Source organism: Macrobrachium nipponense, chromosome 9, assembly GCF_015104395.2.
Source record: "Macrobrachium nipponense isolate FS-2020 chromosome 9, ASM1510439v2, whole genome shotgun sequence".
NCBI lineage: Eukaryota > Metazoa > Arthropoda > Malacostraca > Decapoda > Palaemonidae > Macrobrachium > Macrobrachium nipponense.
Window position 1 is genome coordinate 84,543,385 of NC_061110.1, and position 18,559 is coordinate 84,561,943.

The 18,559-nt window shown below is 37.6% G+C and overlaps 3 protein-coding genes across 4 annotated transcripts in view; all 3 read left to right on the forward strand.

The window, feature by feature from the left end:
• The window catches only part of LOC135217854 (uncharacterized), a 2,087-nt gene extending 1,238 nt beyond the window's left edge, over window positions 1-849 (forward strand). The window contains exons 2-3 of the mRNA XM_064253867.1: window positions 54-233; window positions 378-849. Coding sequence (XP_064109937.1) covers window positions 54-233; window positions 378-767 — 570 coding nt within the window. The 3' untranslated portion in view covers window positions 768-849. The remainder of the gene's footprint in view (window positions 1-53; window positions 234-377) is intronic.
• Window positions 850-4,383: 3,534 nt separating this feature from the next.
• Window positions 4,384-6,418, forward strand: LOC135217995 (uncharacterized). The gene is made up of 2 exons (XM_064254122.1): window positions 4,384-4,436; window positions 5,766-6,418. The coding sequence occupies exons 1-2, from the start codon at window positions 4,425-4,427 to the stop codon at window positions 6,333-6,335; spliced, it is 582 nt and encodes a 193-aa protein (XP_064110192.1). The 5' UTR covers window positions 4,384-4,424; the 3' UTR covers window positions 6,336-6,418.
• Window positions 6,419-15,654: 9,236 nt separating this feature from the next.
• LOC135217888 (prisilkin-39-like) lies at window positions 15,655-16,725 on the forward strand. Of its 2 annotated transcripts, none has more exons than XM_064253920.1 (2): window positions 15,655-15,707; window positions 16,079-16,725. In XM_064253920.1, exons 1-2 carry the CDS (start codon window positions 15,696-15,698, stop codon window positions 16,640-16,642), a joined length of 576 nt encoding a protein of 191 aa, XP_064109990.1. In that variant the 5' UTR covers window positions 15,655-15,695; the 3' UTR covers window positions 16,643-16,725. The 2 variants fall into 2 exon arrangements, with proteins under 2 accessions (XP_064109990.1, XP_064109991.1); XM_064253921.1 differs by lacking the exon at window positions 15,655-15,707 and having other exon boundaries at window positions 16,064-16,232; window positions 16,338-16,725.
• The last annotated feature ends 1,834 nt before the right edge of the window (window positions 16,726-18,559 follow it).

Sequence of the window (18,559 nt, forward strand, 5' to 3'; positions counted from 1 at the left end):
TAATCTATCACTCTAGATATTAAAAGAAGCGTGAGAAATTGTCTTATTTCCAGGTGATTGTGCTCTTGGCGGCTGCCGCTTGCGCTACTGAAGTTGAGAAGCGAGAGGCGGAGCCTGGTTATGGAAGTTACGGCCATGTGACTCACTATCAGCGTCCTTCTTATGGCTATTCTCATCACTATCACAAGAGATCTGCTGATCCTGAACCTGAGGCTGAACCTTCCTATGGCTATGGTAACTCCTATTGGTATCCGCATCTACCGGTCCAGTGACAGCTGTGGCAATTCTCATCACTATTACAATAAGATCTGCTGATCCTGGGTCACCGCGGTGGTAAGGCTGAACCGCGCTTGTCCCTATTCGGTTGTGGTTATTGGGGTAACTCCTATGGGTACCGCAGCTACCGGCCAGTGAGCTATGGCAATTCTCATCACTATTACAAGAGATCTGCTGATCCTGAACCTGAAGCTGAACCTTCATATGGCTATGGTAACTCCTATGGGTATCGCAGCTACCGGCCAGTGAGCTATGGTAATTCTCATCACTATTACAAGAGATCTGCTGATCCTGAACCTGAAGCTGAACCTTCCTATGGGTATGGTAACTCCTATGGGTATCGCAGCTACCGCCCAGTGAGCTATGGCCATTCTCATCACTATCACAAGAGATCTGCTGATCCTGAACCTTCTTATGGCTATAGCCGCGGATATTCTGCTCCAGTCTACCACAGGCCGTCTTATGGATATAGCTATGGTGGATACCATTAAGCTACCAAGAGCTTCACTATGAATTGTAAAATGTTGATTGAAGAGTGATTTACACCTCGAAGAATAAAATATATATTATACAGTAGAGAATTCTTTCCCCTTTCTGATTACCGTTTAGTTCCGTAAAGGAGTCTGCAATATGCTGAAATGATTTCACTGATATTGTACTTTCTGGATCACACACCTTTGATAGAATATTTATAAATTACGTTTAACATCATTAGCCATTCTTTTACTATATTCTTATTATTCCGAATACTCAAAAAGCAAACTGCTATAACTCTAGAGATATACATATTATGATAAGTTATCGCCCAATGATAATTATTATATGCTTTGAGTTTTACTTGTTAGAAAACATTCATATATATAATGCTAACTGTAGAGGACTAACATGGGATTGTTTTAGCTTATGAGGTTCCACGTTGGCCGAGTGCATTTCGAGCTCGGCTACCAATACGGTGGTCCGACGTTCGATTCTCGGCTCGGCCAACGTGGAACCAGAGGAATTTATTTCTGGTGATAGAAATTCATTTCTCGATACAATGTGGTTCGGATCCCACAATAAGCTGTAGGTCCCGTTGCTAGGTAACCAATTGGTTCCTGGTCACGTAAAAATATCTAATCCTTCGGGCCAGCCCTAGGAGAGCTGTTAATAAGCTCAGTGGTCTGGTAAAACTAAGATATACTTAACTTTTTAGCTTATGAAGGGAGTAATTTCTAATAGGACATATTTTTTGAATGCGTAGTGTTCATTTCCTATAACAAAATACCTGAAATTATCCATAAGATTTATGATTACAGTTCTCTGACTACTGTAACTAAGTAAGTTTACGATATACTATTTGCATTAAAAAAAAATAAATTAAAAAATTAAACTAAGTGATATTTTGCATTTAAATGTTTAATTTTAGCTATTTATTCTTGTAAATAATAGGCTAATTATCATTTCCGTCGTTTGAAATTATTTAAGAAATTATTTTTATGGGGCAGGTAAGTCAAATAAACTAAATTCTAGTGAATATTTTAAACTTGCAATTAGTTTTCATAACTTCATCATCACCAACACTGCTTCCAGCATCGTACGACGCAAAACACCACTTGAGAAATCCTGCTACTCGTGCCTCCCATCACAAAGTTTTCTGTATGCAGGTCCGGGTCTTTAAACTCTTCCGGTGCCATAAGAACATAGCTAACACCATCACGTACTATTATTCCCCAGGCGGTGCCAAGGACATGTCAAAGACATCAATCTCCCTTTTATTGTTATCTCATTGGAATTTTCCTATGTGGTATCATACCTTTTCCCATCTGCCTTCTAACTCCTAATATTTTTCTTGAAGCTTTATTCTGTGTCCATGGTTCAGAGTTGCCAAATTTGGCTCAGTACTGAGCATGTTACGGATGTTTTGATTTGCAGGAATTACAAAATATATGTCTCTGCCAGTCCAATTCCATTTCATTAGTCCTAAGGCATAAGGCATACTTTTTGTTTTGAGCGTAAGCTGATGAATGGAGGAGGATTGGGATCACTTTTAAATTGTATACATTTCATTGATAATACTACTGCACATGATCGATTATAAAGTAGACAAAAATGTTTAAATACTTAGGATCTACTTTAAGCCAAGAGGTAGGATGTGAGGCTGAAGTTGACAGTAGGATAAAAGCTGCATGAGGGAAGTGGAGAGAGGTAGCTGGAGTGGTATGTGATAAGAAAATGCATGTCAAGCTAAAAGTCAAAATCTATAACACAGTGATAAGGCCAGTGTTAATGTATGGAGCGGAAACATGGGCTCTAAGAAGAAAAGAGGAAGTAAAGCTTGAGACAATAGAGATGAGAATGCTGATGTGGATTATGGGATTATCGCTGCTTGAGAGATTGGAAAAGGATGAAATAAGAAGAAGGGTAGTCTTAGGAAAGACTACAGAGTTGATAAGAGAGTCACAATTGAGATGGTATGGGCATATGTTGAGGATGAATGACGAGGAGGGAGTGAGGAGGACTTAGGAAGAACCTGCTTGAGGAAGAAGATCGAGAGGGAGACAGAGAATTAGATGATGAGATAAAGTGAAGGAAGATATAGAGAGAAGAGGTTTGGTGGACGATAATGCCTTTGATAGAAGGCAGTGGAGAAGGCGCATCAGGAAACTGCTAGAAAATCTAGAGCATAGTACAAATAATTTTGTTCAGGAAATATTACCTGTGACTGGAGGTAGAACCCTTCACTCACCAATAAAATTAATTATGTGTAAGCAAGAAACAAGAAAAGATATGAAAGGACTGCTTGAGAAAGTTAATTTAAATGAAAGCTCTGTGGCAGTAAGAAGCGAGGCAAGACGATTCTCACATACCGTGACCAATGCGATGATAAACCACACCCCAGACTTCCATGATTTACGGGGAAAGAATGCTTAAAGCAGTGGTCTTCAAATATTTTTCCATACATAAGGAAATTGTGACTGAAAGCTCTTTAACTCTTATTTTCTTATGTTTAAAAAAATGGAAAGTTAGAGTTCTCAGTTACCTTACATGAACAAGCAAATATTTCCCATCTTCCTGATGAATACTATAGTCCTTTTCAAGTTTTCTTTACAATTTATGCAGAAATTCCAGTTTCATTTGAAAATATTTTTGTAAATAGATTTTAGAATCATCGGAAATTTGGAAATTATCCTTATAATCATAAAATAGAAAAAGTAATAACAGTATTGATGATTATTTGGGAAAAACTCTCTATCGCGGGAGTATATATAATGTGCTAAGAGGTTCACAATAATAAAAAAATTTGCGAGTTCCTGTATAATTTAAAAACCTTTTACAAAACTTACGAACCCTTCTCTGGGTTCATCTTCAGTCCAAATGAACAATTAGGCACACCATGTACTGAGGTGAATTTAAAAATAAATTAACAGAGTCGAGGAGAGATAAATATCCATGTTGTTGATTTAAAATGAATGTAAACGTGGACAGTTTTTAGTTGGGAAAACTCTGTATCACGAGAGTATATATACTGTTCTAAGAAGTTCACAATAATGAAACTTTATGCGAGTTCGTGCATAATTTAAAAACCCTTTATAAAGCTTTCGAACCCTCAAATCTGTTAATCTATTTTTAAATTCACCTCAGTACATGGTGTGCCTAATTGTTCATTTGGACTGAAGATGAACCCAGGGAAGGTTTCGAAAGCTTAATAAAGGGTTTTTAAATTATACACGAACTCGCAAATTTTTTATTTTTTTTATTATTGTGGACCTCTTAGAACAATTGATGATTATGTTCAGGTGCGTACCAATATGCGGTTACGGAAACTCCCAGTGTTAAATATAATAAAATTAATTCAGATTAGCTTGCAAAACAAACAAAGAGAGAACGATACTTTCAGAAAAAAGAAAATGCTTTCTTTCCATTTTTTGTTTACTTATTTTTTCCTGCTTTGGTTGATGCAATAAAAATTAATTAGGGAAAATATAATAATCGAAATGCTATTCGCTTACATTATCGTAGAATAAACTTCATTTCTCAAAGTGAGACTTCCCAAGGTTAATTCCTGAAGAGAATGTCACATTGAGTCTCGGTTGGCTATAAAAGGGAGAATCTAAAGACAGTCGGCACTCACTCAACCACCAGTGGCCACTGAACATCGACATTCAATCATGAAGATTCTGGTAAGTTATCAAAGAAATTAATTTTATGGCCAATGATGAAAATTTAGAGAGGTATACGTATAAGTCCAATATACATATCACTTAACACATACACATTCATATATCTCTGATCACACACACACACACGCACACGCACACACACACACACACACACACACACACACACACATATATATATATATATATATATATATATATATATATATATATATATATATACTATATATATATATAAGTCTATTACATTACCGTGATTCATATACATATATCGAAATACAAATGTCCTTTAATATCTAATTCGCTCTACCTCGGAATTAATATATTTTCATATATGTTTAACAGAGGGGGAATTTATTAGAACGATAATAGAATTGGCGATCGACAGGCGCGAACCAGCGACCCCTCAATTCCAGCACTGGCAGTGAAGCCTTAGACCACCCCAACACTGGCGTGGTCTAAGGCTTCACTGCCAGTGGTGGAATTGGGAGGTCGCTGGTTCGCGCCTGTCGATCGCCAATTCTATTATCGCTTAATAAATCCCCATCGGTTAAAACATATATGCAAATATATTAATTCCGAGGTAGAGTGAATTACATATTAAAGGACATTTATATGTATATATATATATATATATATATATATATATATATATATATATATATATATATATATGGGGATACAATCCACAATGAAGTAAAATCCTTCTATAGTTAAAGATATATATTTCTTGTACAGGATTAAAGGTTTTGACCATCAGCTGTGGTCTTGTTCACCAGGAGGAACGACGTAGTACCCTGGCTTTGTGTATATATATATATATATATATATATTATAATATATATATAATTATATATATATATATAATATATGGATATGTATATATATATATATATATAGTATATATATATATATATATATATATATATATATATGTATGTATCTATATTTACATAAATAGGCATTATTGTATATTTCATAGGCAACTATATAAAAATATGGATTTCAAGGATATTTTGACTAAAACAAATCTGTCAAGGGTGTATCATGTGTGCAGTAAGGTATAACATATTTAAAATATATAAAAAAAAAGAATGTTTCATAAAATATAATTAGAAAAAATGATGGTATTCTATAAGACGAATGGGCATTTTCTAATAGTAACACATTATTGTTAATCGCTGCTTCTGCATGTGAGCATACGTGTGAAGAGTTCTCATTTTGTCAGGTGTTTGTGCTTTTATTATATAAGATAAGAATAGACATCTAGTATTACTACCTCATTGTCTCTTCATGTCTCAACAGGAGTAAGATTAATTGTCTTATTTCCAGGTGATTGTGCTCTTGGTGGCTTCCGCTTGCGCTACTGAAATTGAGAAGCGAGAGGCGGAGCCTGGTTATGGAAGTTATGGCCATGTAACTCGCTATCAGCTTCCTTCTTATGGCTATTCTCATCACTATCACAAGAGATCTGCTGATCCTGAACCTGGAGCTGAACCTTCCTATGGCTATGGTAACTCCTATGGGTACCGCATCTACCGCCCAGTGAGCTATGGCCATTCTCATCACTATCACAAGAGATCTGCTGATCCTGAACCTGAAGCTGAACCTTCCTATGGCTATGGTAACTCCTATGGGTACCGCATCTACCGCCCAGTGAGCTATGGCCATTCTCATCACTATCACAAGAGATCTGCTGATCCTGAACCTGAGGCTGAACCTTCCTATGGTTATGGTAACTCCTATGGGTACCGCAGCTACCGCCCAGTGAGCTATGGCCATTCACATCACTATCACAAGAGATCTGCTGATCCTGAACCTTCTTATGGATATAGCCGGGGATATTCTGCACCAGTCTACCACAGGCCATCATATGGTTACAGCCATGGTAGATACTATTAAGCTACGAAGAGCCTCACCATATATTGCAGAATATTGATAGATGAGTGATTCATATTTTGACGATTAAAGTATATAATATGCAATGGTGAATTTCTTTCCTTCTCTGATTAACTTTTATTTTAGTTAAAGTCGCGGGTGATATTCTGACTTTTGTGATGCTATACACTGATATGGGAAGACCTACAATCTTTTGTATTGTTTTCCTTAGTCCAAACACTGCAAGCAAAGTGTTGTAGTTATAGTTTTATACATGTTATTGGTGAGGTATGATTCATGGATAATCAGTATATTTCTTTTGTCAAGGTTTATTTGTTAGGAGAAATCTATAGGATGATAAATATTGACAAAAAACGTGGGACCGATGTAAGAGTCATGGTAGAGTAATTTCCAATAGGATGGCACTTTGCTTGAACTTGTTTTTTTCCTTTAGGGTTGATTTATTATCGCACAATACCAGAAACAAACTGTACGATTTATGATGTCAGTCCTCTAACTTTGTAACTACATAAATGTGAATCATTATTTATCACCTAGAATTGAATGACATTTTTTGTTAAAATGTTCAATTTCAGCTATTCATTCCCATAAATAGTAAGGTAGAAATTTTTTTGTGCCATGTGAAATTATTTTCACAGGATAGATTAATCAGATAAGCTGAAGATTAGAGAACTTTTTTGAATTACCATGAATTTTCACAGTTTCATCACTATCATAACACAAACTCTTCCAATGCAGAAACCTATTGGAAATTCCACTACTCACAACTTTCCTATAGTTACATTTTCTGGAACGACTTTCCTGTAGTTTAACTTTCTGAAATGACTTTCCTGTAGTTTCACTTTCTGGAACGACTTTTCTATAGTTTCACTTTCTGGAACGACTTTTCTGTAGTTTCACTTTTTGGAACGACTTTCCTGTAGTTTCACTTTCTAGAACGACTTTCCTGTAGTTTCACTTTCTGGAACGACTTTCCTGTAGTTCCACTTCTTGGAACGACTTTCCTGTAGTTTCACTTTCTGGAACAACTTTCCTGTAGTTTCATTTCTTGGAAAGACTTTCCTGTAGTTTCACTTCTCGGAGCAACTTTCCTGTAGTTTCACCTCCTAGAACAACTTTCCTGTAGTTTCACTTCCTGGAACGACTTTCCTGTAGTTTTACTTCCTGGAACGACTTTCCTGTTGTCTCACTTTCTGGAACGACTATCCTGTAGTTTCACTTCCTGGAACCCCCCTAGATGCTGACCCCTTGGAGTGGGTAGGGGGCTTAGGGACCAGCAGCTGGGCCTTGATGCCTTGTGGGGTTGCTTTCTCACTGGTCCTTGGGGCCCAGCTGCTGATCCAACTAAATTAGTCAGAACTTTTCTTTCTTTCTGCAATTTTTTCATTCTTACTACATCCTTCTCCTTCATGTAATATTTTTTTACTAGCATTTCGGATTAATTATGTGGAATTTTCCACCTTTGCTGAAATTTACTGGACCTGTTAAAGAATCTGAAGCTAAATAGTGGGAACCGTGGCAGAACCATCAACTGCCCGATAATGTTCGGACCTGAGTGATATCAGCCGGAACTATTTTGTAGGGCTGGACCACGGATTCCAGGGGGGTCTAGTTTTGCCGATAGGACTCTCGGCATTCTGTCCGGTTTGCCTATAATGTGATTAGGGTGGGGATAATTGTATTCTGGTAATACTCTCACTCCTGTCAAGCGGGTTTGGCTTACACTTGGACCACTCTAATCATGTTGTGCCATCCCCTGTGGGGTAGGGTAGGGAAGCGGACATTTGAGAGTCGGTTCTCACTTGTGCCATTAGTGGAAGAATAAACTGCATGAAAGGCTGATGATATCTTTTTAAGGTTTTCAGGTCTATTTATTTTTTTTTATTACTTTAATCTTTATGAAAAATATGAGTAAAGATTCAATTAACCCTAGACCCTTTGATGGTAGTGAATCGGCACAGTTGATGACTGCAGGAACCTCCACTGGCAACCTTCCTCTGTAAAAATCAACCAAACCTTCCAATGTAATTACACTGAAACCCTATGCTCCAGTACTGAGTAAAGGGAAATGTAGTAAAAATATAGTATCGGAAATAGGACCCGGAATGTTTGAAAACTCATATGATAAATATTTGACTTTTAATTTGGAAGACTCTGATTGTGACATTTTTATTGTATATAAAGATATTGTCAAGCGTTGTGGCCGAAAGCCTAAGATTTCTTCTGAGGGGCGAGGAAAGCTGACAGTGGAATCTGCCTCAGCAAAGGAAAGGGACAGGCTAAAAACATTATCTCACCTTGGAGGAGTTAAAGTAGAGTGTGTAGGACATGCTTTTTGGAATTACTCCAAGGGCATGACATATGCACCCCAGCTTCTGACGTACTCTGAGGAAAGGTTCGTAGAGGAATTAAGGGATCAAGGTTTAATAAGAATTGAAAAAATGAAGAAGATAAATAGTCCTAGTCCCACTTCCCAATTTAACTGTTACATTCAATTCCACCCGATTGCCTAGTATAGTGAAAGCAGCCTGGTTACATTTCAAGGTTAAACAATATATCCCAAGACCGAGATGTTTTTATTGTCAAGAATTGGGACATATGTTAGGGTCCTGTAGACAAAAACTACAAGGCAAGCCTGCTACGTGTGTTAAATGCAGTGAACCAGAGCATGGCATATGTAATAAGCAGGCCTCTTCGAAGGTTGCGCCAGTGATTCCTGGCAATCTTGCCTCTTCTGAGGCAGTGCCAGTTGATTCTGGCACTCCCACCTCTTTGGAGGCAGTGCCAGTGGTTTCTGGCACTTCTGCTTCTAAGGAAGCAGAACCAGGGATTTCTGGTACTCCTGCCTCTTTGGAGGCTGTGCCGGGTGTACCTGGCACTTCCACCTCACCATAGGCTGTACCAGCTTTAACTGGTGCTTCTGAACCTATGGAGGATCCACCAATGTCCAATCTTTACAACCCCTCCTCAGGCAGCATCAACTTTGTCTGGTGTTCCTGAGGCCGACAACCCTCTGAAAAGGAAGGCAGCCATAAATAATCGGTCTCCTTCCAGAAATAAGGAGCAAGTCAGTAAGCTGAAAGCTCTTAAAAGAGGCTCTAATTTAACAGCCTCTAAAGGAAAGTATATTAATTAATTTTCTACAGTAGAACTGTCAGGGATTAAGAGCTAAATAGGAAGAATTAAGGCTGCTCATATCAGAAGTGTCTCCTGTTTGTATAGGTCTGCTGGAGACAATGATTGGTAATAACATGTACCCCAGCCCACGAGAGTATACATCCTATCACTCCACCTATAATTTGAATAGTGGAAGCCATGGCGGTGTCGCTTTGTATGTTCGAAATGACACCCCACAAAATCCTATTAGTATCCAATCAGCACTGCAAGTGATAGGTGTGCAGATCCATTTGCAAAGAAAATATACAATATGCTCTCTTTATCTACCACCTAATGAAGCCTTCCCCATCAATGAATTTAAACCTCTTATTCAACAGTTACCACGTCCTTTTGTTATTTTCGGAGATATGAATAGAAGAAACCCTCTTTGGGGTGACATCGTCACCAATCAGAGAGGAAGATGCTTGGGTTCCATCATAGAAGATGAAAATGTGGGGATTCTCAACTCTGGGGGTCTACACATTTTCATGTTCAAACAGGCACGTTAACGGCTATTGATTTATCTATATGTAGTGATGATTGCCTTATTGACTTTAATTGGAGAACTATAAATGATAGATTTACCAGTGACCATTTCCCAATAGTAGTGAGTGTAGCATCAAGCCCTCCATCTCCAAGGCTATCTAAATGGAACATTGGTAAAGCTGATTGGGCAATATTCCAGGAGCATAGCTCAATAGATGACTCTGCTGATGACTATCCCCGTGTAGATGATGCTCTTGACTTTTTTAATACAATAATGTTCTTGGCTGGTCTTCAATCTATACCTAGGACTTCAGGCATATTTATCCGCCGGCCAGTTCCCAGGTGAACTCATAAATGCCAGGAAACTAACAGAACTATGAGATCTGCTTTCACTAGATACTGCAGATATGAGCAATACAATGCTCCTTTTACTATTAGAGAATTTGAATCAGCCTTGAATGAATGTAATGAATCAGCTCCTGGACTGGATGATATAACATATTCAATGATTAAGCATACCCCTGAAAATACCAGACTTTTCATATTAAGCCTAGTTAACAGAATTTACCGAGAACATATCTTCCCCAAGCTTTGGGAGAAGTTAAAATTACTGCCATTTGTGAAACCTGGAAAAGATCCATTCAAGACAGAAAATTATTGTCCTATTGCATTGACATCTTGTTTGTGTAAGATCATGGAAAAAATGGTGAACACACGATTGATGTGGTACTTGGAAAGAGTTAAATAACTCTTGCCTGCTCAGTGTAGTTTTCGGAGTATGCACTCCACAACTGATATATTGGTACGAATGGAATCTTCAATACGTGAAGCTTTTGCCAACAAGCAGCATCACATCACTGTTTACTTTGTTCTAGAGAGGGCTTATGATACAACATGGAGATATGGCATTTTGAGGGTCTTTATAAATGTAACCTAAGAGGCAATTTGGCCCTCTTTATTAAGGCTTTTTTTTTTTAAAAATAGGCTATATTAGGTTCAGGTTGGAGCAACATTGTCAGATGTGTTCAATCAAGAAGGAGTACCACAAGGAAGTGTTTTAAGTGTAACCTTGTTCGCCTTGGTAATCAATGGGGTTTATCAAGGATGGCAGTGGCTGAATGCCGTCTTCAGCTCTGCATTGATAATATAGTAAAGTGGGCTGAGGTTAATGGTTTTAGATTTTCTGCCAGTAAAACGGTAACTATGCACTTTTGTCGTATAAGGGGAATCCACCCTGATGCAGATCTGTTCCTTCATAGGCAGAGAATTCCATGTGTTGGTGAAACAAGGTTTCTTGGCTTGATTTTTAATAGCAAGCTGACCTGGATTCCACATCTAAAATATATTAAGGCAAAATGCTTGAAAACAATGAATTTGCTGAAAGTCCTGTCTCACACTTCGTGGGGTGCAGACCGAACTCAGATGTTGAGATTATATGAAGCCTTGGTCTTTTCAAAATTAAGTTATGGGTGTGAGGTGTACACTTCTGCGAAGCCAAATAGCCTTAAAATGCTCAACTCAATTCATCATGGAGGAATACAGTTGTGTACTGGAGCATTTAAATCATCTCCCACCAAAAGCATGCTTGTAGATGCTGATGAGGTGCCACTGGATCTTCATTATAAGCGTCTGCTGGTTCGGAGCTAGTATAGATTCCAGAGGCTACCTAAGTCTTTAACCAGCATTTGTATGAGAAATGAAAGGCATTGGCAGTTTTATGAAAGTCACCCCGAGCAACCTCATCCATTCGCTTTTAGAGTAAATTTTATTGTCCGTGAATTAAATATGCCTAGAATTGAGACTTTACCAGCAAAATATTCAGTTAGTCCTCCCTGGAACTTTCCAGAGATAAAATTTTGTAGATATTTTAATTTTACCAAGAGAGAATTGTCCAGTGAGGCCATGCAGTCAATATTTTTAGAACACTCTTTGTAACATGATGATTCCGCTGCAGTTTTCACAGATGGCTCAACGTCAGATGCTGGCGTCGGCTTTGGTGTAGCCTTCCCTAATGTAGAGAGAAGCGGCAGGTTATCATCTGTTGCATCGATTTTTACAGCAGAATTATATGCAATTTTAAAGGCTTAAAAGAAAGTTTTAATTCGGAATGAAAATAATTTCATTATGTATTGTGACTCAAGAAGTGTTCTTCAGTCGCTGGAATCTTTTAACCCTTTAAACCCTCTGATTTTAGATATACTAGAATGGCTACTTTTACTAAAAAGAAGAGGGAAAGAAATAAAGTTCTGTTGGGTTCCTTCCCATGTTGGGGTGGCTGGGAATGAGAAAGCTGACCAACTTGCAAAGTCTGCGGTCAGCTCCCTAGAACCCACAAGATGCCTACTACCATATCGGGATTTGTATCCTCTAGTAGGTCAGAGAGTTAAAAAATGTTGGCAGTCCCAGTGGGAGGATATTTTGACTAATCAAAAAATGCGTAGTATCACGTCATCAGTGTCTCCTTGGTCATATCCGAATATGCCAAGGAGACAAGAAACGATGTTGTGCAGATTGAGGATTGGACATACAAGACTCACACATGGGTTCTTGATGTCTCGTGAAATTCCTCCGTTTTGCGAGAACTGTACTGTGCCCTTGACTGAAACATTTGCTGAATGAATGTCCCAGATTCGGGAATTTATGACATAGGTTCCTGTCATGGGATCGTGACAAAGTAGGTAATTTTATCCTAGCTACAATTCTTGGAAAGGATTGTGGTATAGAGCACTTATATTTCTATATGAGGGAGGCGGGCTTCCTCAACCAAATTTAAATTATACATAGATTGTCTATGTAAGAACTTATATATATGAAGAAAATTTTAATAATATATTTATTGATATTTTTATATGGAATTTATCAAAAATTTAATTTTTTCTACTTAATTTACTTCGGTGTCAATTACCCAGATGTCGTGACGCCAGATATAATACACAATCAATCAATTTACCAGAAGACTTCGGTGGCATCCTTAAAACGAGTTATTGGTCTTTGGTAGGTCTCCCTGCACCCGATCAAAGTAGTCCATAAATCTCTTTTAAAAATAGCATCCCTCCTACGGCGTTGGAAGGGACGACTAATCCACATATCCTCAAAATTATTCGTTAACATCTTGCAAAGACTCAAATAACTCGCAGATATCATCAGTTGGCACAAAAGCTAAGGCTAACTACATCTTACAATGTTTTCGAATATCCTCCTCGCTTATATATAACTGTGTAAGATTTAAAGCCTGTATTTTCCGCCATATGCACTGAGCGAGATGAAAAAAAGCAACCACTTATTTGCGTGCCTTCAAACACATTTGAAAATGCATTTTGAAAACATTTTCAAAAACACAAAGCATAGTATCGGGCGTTATATCCGGGGCTAAATTCAAAATTGTCCTTAATGCCCTTTCATATGACTCCTGTGTTTTATTTTGCAAAAGTATATATATCACTGGGACAACACATCCTTCACAGATCATATGAAGAACATAAAGTTGGTGGAAAAGGCGTGGGGCTACTTTAAATGTGCACTTGCAAGCCAGTTTTTGCATTCTTTTAGAAGCTCAATATTCTTTGCAGTCGAAAAAATGAATATTCTTTTGGTATCTTCAGCACCAGAATCATACAATAAAGAAGGTTCCGCACTGTGTGTTACACGCAAATGGTCAGGGAATACAATATCACTGACACTATTAGGTGCTGGAAGTGGGTCACCACCTCTTTTTCTTCGACGTTGAACACTTCGTTGCAATAAAGTATACTCAGATAGTAAAACCGTTGCTTCATCTGGCAAAGAAACTTGAGTCTCTTGGATTATTCGTCTTGGAACATCATTAGAAAGAAGAACGAGCCTGTTCACGAAGATTTGAAATCATATTCTTCATTGCTGATGCTGCTGGCTGCGGCACATAAATATGCGTCATAACTTCTTCCCATATACTTCCATTAACATAAATCGACCTCTGCATGAGTCTTGTGTACAACGCCAAGACTCTTCTTATTCATTACGAAATTTTCTATCTAAACGATAGCAAAATCCATGGAAACAAACGAAGAGATGAGCACTTACTATTCAGGCTGATATTATGATCACGACCTTTCTCTGATAAAATCCGCTCCTCTTTTTTTTTTTCTTTTTTTTTTAAAGCTCAGGAAATGTTTGTAAAAAACTAAACACCAGAAAAGGAAATACATCCACTCCGATGTTTAGAGGAATACCAGTAACAATTATCAGCTTGTTGTTATAGCATAAATAAGAACCGTAAATTGTTCGATGGTTGAAAGTGTTAACAATCTTTGATTATTACCAGTACTTTTAACTGCAAGTAGTTAGTTCTGTTTTCTGTAGCCAAATACGAAATAAATTAGTATGATTTTCAGTATCTTATTTCAATAAAAATCACATTGAATTTTTTTAATTTCAAATATATACATTACAAATAAAAACTAATTTGATCGCTGTTTTCTTAATTTTCCATGTTTTAGCTTTATTTCGCCAAATATTTCGTCAAATTGGCTTTGAGCTGACTAGTCCTTGCGCTGAATCGTCATGCGCTGAATTGTCTCTAAGCTGAATTGTTATGTGCTGAATTGTCGGCGCGGAATTGTCCTGCACGGAATTGTCGGTCCACGAATCATTGGTGTTATCGCTGACAGTCCACCAACCAGAAGGTCTATACCCTGAAATAAGTACCGGTTGTGCGACTGGAAGAGTAACTCTGCACTCACCGATGGAATTAGTTGAACTGAAGCAAAGAACAAGGAAATAATATGTCATGACTGCTATAAGAAAATTGTTTTGAATGAATGCTTTGTGGCAGCAAGAAATAAGGCAAGATGAATTTCCACATCCTGTGACCATTGTGGTGCTAAACTATATCTCTACTGTCGATTTTTTCCTGGAAAACAACGCTTGAAGAAATGTTTTTCAGATAACTCTTACATATATAAGGATATTATTCTTTATAGGTTTGTAACTTTTATCATGCCTAAAAATATCTGGAAAAAAATCCCTTTTATTGACCATTTGAAGATTTTTGTGGGAAATATATTTGGAAGCAAGAAATCTGGAGGAAAAGTTCCAGTAACTTAAATTTTTTTGAGGTAAATAAGCATCTTACAGTTTTCCAGCAAATGAAGCAGCTTTGTTTGTAACTCTAATGCTGATATTTTTCTTTATCATTTGTAAATATATTTTAGATGGAATTAGTCTACGATTCTTTCATTTAATCCTGTGTAGTTTGGAAAATGCCCTTATAATGTAAAAAGTAGACCTGAAAAGAAGTCAGAATTACGCTTACCTTACAAGCAATAATATTGAAATTTTTTGCGGTAACAGAAACTCCCCGGCGTTAAATATACTTCAAATTGATTCACACACAAAGAATGGAATATGTATATACAATTTTACAGAGTACTAAAACTAATTCAGAAAAGCATACCAAAGAAACGAAGACATGAAGCAACATTCAAGCAAAAGAAAATTTACATTTTTTCACATTTTCCCTGTGTGGTTGATGGAGCGAGCAAAAAACTTGAGGAAGAGATAGTAATAGACATATTATTGGCTTGGATTTTCATAGCTTAAACGTAATTTCTCGAAGAGAGACTATCCAAGGTTACTTCCTAAAGCAAATGTCACATCAGATCTCAGTTGGCTATAAAAGGGAGAGTCTTGAGACAGTCGGCACTCACTCAACCACCAGTGGCCACTGAACATCGACGTTCAATCATGAAGATTCTGGTAAGTTCCAAAACAGTTATTTTATGCACAAACATCAAAATGTTCATCATGTGTGGGGTTAAGACTTTGTAGATTTATGATAACATATTTTACAATAGAGTACATATCCACATAACATAGTGTTTTATGAAAGATAATTTAGAACAAATGAGGATATATAGTAAAATAAATGGGTTTTTTTCTTGATATTGCCACAGTATTGTTAATTAATCGTTGTTTGTACGTGTGACCATAAGTATGAAGAGTTCTTTTTTCGTCAGATGATGGTGCTAGTCTATAAAACGATAAGACGAGTCTCTAGTATTACAACTTTATTGTTAATCTGCCTCTCAATATTTGAGCAGGAGTAAGAGGAAATGTCTTATTTCCAGGTGATTGTGCTCCTGGCGGCTGCCGCTTGCGCTACTGAAATTGAGAAGCGAGAGGCGGAGCCCGGTTATGGAAGTTATGGCCATGTGACTCACTATCAGCGTCCTTCTTATGGCTATTCTCATCACTATCACAAGAGATCTGCTGATCCTGAACCTGAACCTTCCTATGGGTATGGTAACTCTTATGGGTACCGCAGCTACCGGCCAGTGAGATATGGCTATTCTCATCACTATCATAAGAGATCTGCTGATCCTGAACCTGAAGCTGAACCTTCCTATGGTTATGGTAACTCCTATGGATACCGCAGCTACCGCCCAGTGAGCTATGGCCATTCTCATCACTATCACAAGAGATCTGCTGATCCTGAACCTGAGGCTGAACCTTCCTATGGCTATGGTAACTCCTATGGGTACCGCAGCTACCGCCCAGTGAGCTATGGGTATTCTCATCACTATCACAAGAGATCTGCTGATCCTGAACCTTCTTATGGATATAGCCGTGGATATTCTGCACCAGTCTACCACAGGCCATCATATGGTTACAGCCATGGTGGATACTATTAAGCTACCAAGAGCCTCACCATATATTGTAGAATGTTGATTGATGAGTGATTCATATTTTGACGATTAAAGTATATAATATGCAATGGTGAATTTCTTTTTTTCTCTGATTAACTTTTATTTTAGTTAAAGTCGCGGGTGATATTCTGACTTTTGTGATGCTATACTCTGATATGGGAAGACCTAAAATCTTTTGTATTGTTTTCCATAGTCCAAACACCGCAAGCAAAGTGTTGCAACTCTAGTTTTATACATGTTATTGACAAGGTATGATCCATGGATAATCAGTATATTTCTTTGGTCAAGGTTTATTTATTAGGAGAAATCTATAGGATGATAAATATTGACGAAAAACGTGGGACCGATGTAAAACTCATGGTAGAGCAATTTCCAATAGAATGGCACTTTGCCTGAACTTCTTTTTTTCCTTTAGGGTTGATTTATTATTGCACAATACCAGAAACAAACTGTACGAGATATGATTTCAGTCCTCTAACTTTGTAACTACATAAATGTAAATCATTATTTATCACCTAGAATTGAATGACATTTTTTGTTAAAATGTTCAATTTCAGCTATTCATTCCTATAAATAGTATGGTAGAATTTTTTTTGTGCCATGTGAAATTATTTTCACAGGATAGATTAATCAGATAAGCTGAAGATTAGAGAACTTTTTTAAATTACCATGAATTTTCACAGTTCCATCACTATTATAACACAAACTCTTCCAACGTAAGAAAAATATAGGAAATTCCACTACTGTCATGGTAATGGCTTCATAGCAACGAATGATAAGTTAAAGGAGATGAAAATGCATTTTCTTTAAGAAGGTCTATAGCAAAGAGGCATGTTGAAGGCGCCTGATCTCATGATGGTTCTAGAATCAGCAGGAGTGTTGTGGAATGCAACACGCGCAGTCACGTCGTCAGAATATGCAGCAAAATATGATACAATACTTCGTCGAGATTCTTCTAAGATGTTCTGCTCATCTCGGGAGTCTGTGATGTTCATGCTCCGGCCCCCGTAGGCCCCGCCCCCAGGTCACTGTATAGATACGACTGACGAAGTAGAAGAGATTAGTGAGAGTCACAGATCAGATCATCAGTTAGAGATCAGAGATCATCAGAGAGAGATAAGAGAAGAAGGAACAGACGAAGGATCAAAGAGGAAAAGGCGCTCGAGAATTTGGTCGAATTTTGGTCAAGTCATCCAGTTAGAGAGAATGACCGAGGTATTTTCGTCGTTGAGCAAGCCTTGAGAGCAGAAATGTTCTACAAGAGGTTTCGAGGAGTTCCTGCCCTTCGAGTATCAAGAATAGACATTGTTTTCAGCAATACGGAGTCAAGAAGATGTCTGCAATTACAGTTCTCCTTTTGTGAAGCCACCACTTCGAGCATTGATCTCCGACAGTGTAAGTATTTTTCATTACCTCACTGTTGGCCCAGTTTACGCATTGTAAGATTTTACTTGTGGTATGTAAATAGGAGTAACCATTCTGCATTTATCTTTCTTAGTGAGCTTGTAAATAAACCTTTGTTGTGTTTGTGTATCTTTCTATATTCGCATCCCCAGTTTCAACTGTTAGTGTTGAATTCTTTTTGTTTATCATAATATAGAACTTGAAGTGGACCTCTCTCTCGGGGTCCATGACAACTACTCACGACTTTCCTGTAGTTTCACTTTCTGGAACGACTTTCCTGTAGTTTCACTTTCTGGAATGACTTTCCTATAGTTTCACTTTCATGGAACTGTAGTTTTCACTTTCTTGGAATGACTTTCCTGTAGTTTCACTTTCTGGAACGACTTTCCTGTAGTTTCACTTTCTGGAACGACTTTCCTGTAGTTTCACTTTCTGGAACGACTTTCCTGTAGTTTCACTTCTGGAACGACTTTCCTGTAGTTTCACTTCTTGGAACGA